This window comes from Spinacia oleracea, chromosome 2, assembly GCF_020520425.1.
Source record: "Spinacia oleracea cultivar Varoflay chromosome 2, BTI_SOV_V1, whole genome shotgun sequence".
NCBI lineage: Eukaryota > Viridiplantae > Streptophyta > Magnoliopsida > Caryophyllales > Amaranthaceae > Spinacia > Spinacia oleracea.
Window position 1 is genome coordinate 81801021 of NC_079488.1, and position 6479 is coordinate 81807499.

General features: G+C 30.3%; 1 protein-coding gene across 1 annotated transcript; it reads left to right on the forward strand.

Moving 5' to 3' along the window:
* The first annotated feature begins 5086 nt into the window (after nucleotides 1-5086).
* Nucleotides 5087-5906, forward strand: LOC110802609 (uncharacterized). The gene is made up of 2 exons (XM_022008050.2): nucleotides 5087-5431; nucleotides 5508-5906. Exons 1-2 carry the CDS (start codon nucleotides 5273-5275, stop codon nucleotides 5832-5834), a joined length of 486 nt encoding a protein of 161 aa, XP_021863742.1. The 5' UTR covers nucleotides 5087-5272; the 3' UTR covers nucleotides 5835-5906.
* Nucleotides 5907-6479: the final 573 nt, after the last annotated feature.

The following is a 6479-nucleotide window of genomic DNA, read 5'->3' on the forward strand; positions in this document are numbered from 1 at the left end:
TTAAGACCTCATACATTATACAACAATATATTACTGTAACCATTACTCTTATTAAATTTTTGTTTATATTTAAAAAACTAATTAAATTATATGTCAAATTTGAGAGTTTGTTCCGTCGCTCATCCTGTACACCCTAAGAATCGCCATTAATTTATCGTCGTGGCTCATTTATACTAGGAATTAAAAAACAAGTATAAAATGACTTGAGTATATGAATGGTATAAATAATAGCATATCATATTCATATGTTATAAGGTTATGGGTTGCATCACTTGCATGACGCCAAAAACATGATTCAATAATAATGAATGCACGATGTGCCACCTTCTTAGCAAGCACAATCATTTACCCATTACCTTTTTAGTTAATTCTTCGTTTTTATAAGGGGCTTATTATTTACCGTCTCATATTACTCAAAATTGCTCTATCTTACTCAAAATCGTCTCGTTCATTTACCCACATATCCTTCTTTATTTACCCCCCTCATTCAACATTTACCCATATACCCGCCCCAAATCTAACCACCACCGCCGGCCACCATCGTCAGCCACTTTTTATGGGGTGGCTTTTAGTGCTCCACTTTTTATAAATATTCAACTATAAAAAAAAATATTAAATCACAAAAAATATGTGAATTACCGACTAATTAAACCAAGTGTGTAATGTTAATGACTTTTTTCAGACAAAATATGTTTTTTTCAGATAAAATATGGCTCCGTTCTATTTGACTTATTTTGTCTGAACTTATATTATCTGAACTTATTTTATCCGAAAAAAACTTAATTATTATTTGTGTGTTAAAATGACTGAAAAAACTTTTTTTTTTTTTTCTGAACTTGTATTATCTGAACTTAACTGAACTTATCTGAACTTAAATGAATTTAACTGAACTTATTTTGTCTGAAATAAGCCAAAATAAGTTGAACAGAACAGAGCCTAAGTTTAGATAAGTTCAGCCAAGTTCATATAATATAAGTTCAGGCAAAATAAGTCGAACCGAACGGAGCTGCGTTTTATTTACTCATTTATTGAGTTTTATCATATCTATCTCCTTGCGAGAGTATGTGGCTATGGTTTTAATTTCGCATGAGAAGTTGATTTATTGATGAAGATTTGTGCGATAGTACAACATAGGTCAGTTCTACGTGTACAATCAACTTAATCAAATTTAATTCAATCTCAAAACTACAACAGGCCGAAAGACCCTCTCGTTGAAAGTTGTATCAAACAGCGGTGTGAAAGAGGGTATTCATCATTGTCATATCTCATCCACAACGATCAAGGTTTTGTCAGATTAAAATTTTGTTATATCCAGATTATTTTGTATTTGTTAGTTTTGATTTTGATTGTATACGTCATATGACTATTTTACTAATTAACTAATTTTACATTCAAAATAAAAATAAAAATAAACATACAAGTAAATAACATGGCTATAACTTATACAACTATTGTACTCCATCCGTTCCTTAATATTCTTCCTATTTTCCAATTTATCGTTTTTTTAATTCTTCCCAGATGGAATATTTACTCTTTTCGGCCATTTTTTTTTAATCAAAATACCCTCATTTCAAATTTTGACATATTGCAAATGCAATCTTATTTAGTTTTCTAATTGTTGAATTAAGTCTAATACAATTAGGAAATATTATTTTGATTGTGAGTAAATTAAAAGAAAAACATAATTGAAGATTTTAATTTATCTAATAGGAGTTCTATAAGAAATTGAAACTTTTTTTTTTCTAGAGAATGAGAATGATAGTTTTTTTGACGGGAGAATGATATATAGTTGGTATAGAAATTTAGAAATAAAAGTTTGCTAATTTTGAATAAAATTCTTGTTGTTGTTGGTCGATCGTATAGGTAGTACAAATGCTTTTATATATATATATATATATATATATATATATATATATATATATATATATATATATATATATATATATATATATATATATATATATATATATATATCTCGTAGTTGTCGTCCTTTAAAAAAATTATTGGGGTCTCTATTTTTTAATTTAGCACAGGGCCACCAAATTGTCGGAGTCGGCCCTGGTGCCTGCACTAACTCATATCATCTTTTTACAAAAGAATTAATAGTTCACCCACTATCTCACGATAATATTATTTTAATAAATTCAACTCATTGTCATAAACTATGTGCCGATCAAAGTGTATTATTTAATTAAATACAGAAGGAGGACAATGTAAAAGTTATCTATTTATTTTTGAATTTTTTTCCCTTTTAATAAAAAATATTCTTTTAAAATCACGAATAATATGTATAAAAGTAACCATTTAACCCTTTAAAATGTTTATCCACAATTTTTTTCATAATATAAAGGAAAAGTTCAAAATTACCATCTTATAAAATCCAAATTTTCAAACTTACCACCTTACAAAATTTTAATTTAAAATTACCAAAAATCACAAACCTTCAAAGTTACCACCTGTTAAAGGATTTTGTCCCGTTAACAGTTGGTAACTGTGAATGTTTGTGAGTTTATAACGTGGTAATTTTAAACCCAAAAGTGAAAATTTTGGAGGAAAAACATAAATAAACTTTCAAAGTTATCACATGTTAACCGAAAAATTGGCAAAATCTGTTAACATGTGGTAACTTTAAAGGTTTGTGATTTTATAAGGTTGTAATTTTAAATTAAAATTTTATAAGGTGGTAAGTTTGAAAAGGTGGATTTTATAAGGTGGTAATTTTAAAAAAGTCACAATATAAAATTAATCAAAACATGTTAAAAGTTAATTCATACAAAAAAAAAAAAAAAGTAAAAGTGATCCTGGTATACAATAACTTTATTGTACACCTTATACGTGTAAAACCTGTTTGTATACCAATACTAATGTAACATTAATTAGTTAGTACCACAACTTTGCATAAGTTAGTTTTTTTTATTTTTTTTTATTTTAAACATGATATAAGAAACAGAAAAAATAAAAAGCACTAAATAACAAAAACTAAAAAATCCGAAAACAAAAAGTCTAATCAAGTTCTACTGTTCTAGTAAATACAAAGTAGAAATGAATCAATGATCCGTTCATAACAATAGACTTAACGTGCTTATGAGCTTGGTGTGCCTGCTCACTCTCCACCTTGATATCAGTTATGATAATATAAAAAATAAATGTGTCATAAGACATGTAAGATCCAGGAATGTTCATGCATCATCAGAGATTGGTTGAACCAAATCTTAATTGGTTGCATGTTAATGGACGTCTAATCTAAATCTAATCTAATCTAATCACCTATTCACCTTTATGTTGCTTAAATTAGCTGTCAATCATGCACCCCTTTTTTTGTTAGGGCAGTCTTTTCCATTTACAAAACACATAATTACATACCAATTAATTATGTTGATGTGATTTGATTAGTCTTTAATTAAATTAATTAATTAAGATTTTCAGTAACATTTTCGATCATCTTTTGCTGGTAAAGTGGAACCATATACAACTGGCGCATTATTCGATTTTATGCTAGATCAATCATACACTTTCATGTGTTTTAAATTTCTTGATTATAGATTTTACAACTTTTTAATTTAATTTGTTTTTTTAAAGATGTGATCGGGTGGCCTGTTTTTTCGGTGTATAACCAAAGTGTTTACAGTCAATAATAGTGGGTTAACCCTTTCACTTCACATGTCTTAATAAAGAGTAAACACTAGTCAATAATCTTTGTTTTCAGAACGTTGGGGCTCAAGCAATTCGAGTTCGAACACTCAACCAATTGGTTAAAGGCAAAGTAAGCAACCATTATATAAAAACCAACTTGATCGATGAGGTGGGTCGTAACTGTAATTAAGCTAAATTTAGGTAGTTAGGTCTAAATTGCTACTTCATTTACGGATGAGGTCTCGACATAGTGATAAGGATTGATAGAGGAGTGATTGTACGTGTACGGTAATTCGCAGCATCGAATACGTACCCTTTCCCCGATTTAAATTTTGTAATGTTCTTGTGCATTATAACAAATATCATTCCTCCACTTTCAATAATATCAGTAGAAAAAGTTCGTTTAAATGTGTGTGGTGTTGTTCTTTGTTTTTGAAATGATGTGTTGCTTTTTTTATGGTTTGTAAGAAATGTCTTATCCTAAAAGAGAAAAAGAAAAATGATTTTCCTTTATGCACTTTATCATTATGCTAAAAATTTCAATAATTCACAAATTTAAATCATAATATATTTTTTCTTAAATTAGTAAATTATAAATTTACAACCATCAGTGATTTATATATCGACATTTTTTTCCAATATGAGATTTTGTAATATGAGATTTTGTTATAACGGATGCAAAAAAAGAATAAAGAACGTAATTAAAGAACGCAGAGATTTAACGTGGTTCACTAACAATGTATTAGCTACGTCCACAGGCAGAGGGGAGGAAAGTTTTATTGAACTTTGAGGATTACAGATTATAGAATACGGCTAGGTTATGACCTAAAGAGTTTATATAGTACTCTCTAGACAGATTCGGAAAAGCCAAGAAAATAGGCCCAAAACAAATCCCCTTTGGGGCGTTGCAGTAAGGGGCTTGACCGATTCATGGCATTATCTAACAGATTTTATGATTGAATTCGATCTAGGATCCATAATTTATAATTTGCATACAATCACTATATATTGAACCTATGCATAGGTAAACAAAAAAGAGTTCATAGTAGTAACTAAGTTATTATCACCAAATTCAAACACTAAGAAGAAATCGATCTAGAAAGTCAGAGACGGTGCCATGTAGATGCAAGGAGCGTAATTTTAGTTAACACCCACCTCAAACAAAAAATATAAAAAACTTAAGAACATTTTTTTTCCTTTCTTAAAAGTTGAATGTAATATATTTCGTTCTAACCTTTTAAGCAGTGTTACTTTACGCGTCGTGTTATTTACATTATAAAATTGGAAAAATTGATAAAATAAATCCCACTTTTTGCCGGTCTTCTCAAAACAATCCCAATTTTAATTAATTACAGAATAACCCAACCTATTATACCCACCTTATATTATTAGACCACTTAAAATGTTTACCTGCTGAAACAAGTTAAGGGGGTGACGTGGCAGTTAATAACCGTTGGAGGTTCTTTTAAACCCTCCCCCTCTCCCTGTTTCTTTATTTCTTTCTTCCTCTTTCGCCTGTTCCCCTTTCTTCCTCTTTCATTCTTTGTTCATCTCTGTTCATCTCTGTTCTTCTTCTTCTTCTTTTTTTTCGTCATTCTCATCTTCGACAATTACCTCGCTTTTTTGGTAATCATCAACCATGGCTAGTGGTTCAAAATCGTCGGGCAAACAATCTTCGATTAATTCACAGAGGGCAAATCATCGATTAATTTGTTATTGTAACGATGTAGCGGTTCTTCGAACGGCTAAGAATGGGGTGAATGCGGGCAAGAAGTTCTACGGATGTCCTAATTGGCCGGTAAGATTTCATTTTACATAAATAATTATGATTTTAATTAGGGTAATTGTAGTTGATTATGGTGCAAAATAAATAGGTTGCTGGTGCTTGCAAATTTTTTGAATGGTTGATGGATGATGGTGTTGTTAATCGTCCCCAATTGTTTGATGATTATCAATTGAAAATTCTGGAGAAAGACACAGAGATTGCTGAGTTGGAAATGAAGAATAAAATGTTGGAGGAGAAAGTGAAGAGATTGCAAATTAAGAAGGAAAATGTTGAAGAAGAAAACCAGGAAATGAAGAACGAGCTTTGTCATATGCGATTCGAGTTAATGAATTGCTCTAGGACCGAGAAAAACTTGTCCATGATTTTGATTTTTTCATGGCTTATGTTTGCGGTTTTAGCGTTGTTATTGAGGTAGATTATGTCTTAATTTAGATCTAGTTGCGGGTTTATTTTGGTTGTATTTCGTACTTTATGAAGTAATAAATAAGATCGCACATCGTGTTGTTATGAAGTTGTATTCAATTATATGTCGTGTTTTGATCATTTTTCGATAACGTATCATGTTATGTCGTGTTTTGATCATTTTATGATAACGTATTATGTTTGTATCACGCAAAATTTTAAGCACTCGTGTTTCGATCACATGTCGTGTTTTGATCATGTTTTGTGCTGTGTTTGATCACAACTTCAAGCATCAAACTAAAAAGAACATCAAACCTGTTCATAAGCCTGACCAATAAGGCAATAACATTCAAATGCCCATTTTAGGCATTGTTCAAACAACATCAAACCTGCCCATTTAATTGCATTGTTCAAACAACAGCAAAAGTGAAGCTGATATTGTGCAAAAGTGAAGCTGATATTGTATCTAAGTTAATGAATTATACATAATCTTGCAAAAACGAACAAAAACTAATAGCAAGATCTTCAAGGCAGCTTCATTTCTCATGATATTCAAGGTAGCTTCAAGGCAACAATGTACTTGAGTCTAATGCAAGTCAATTCCCCTGGTTGACAGTTGATCCTTGGCTACATGGCTGACTATTATTACGAGTCAATC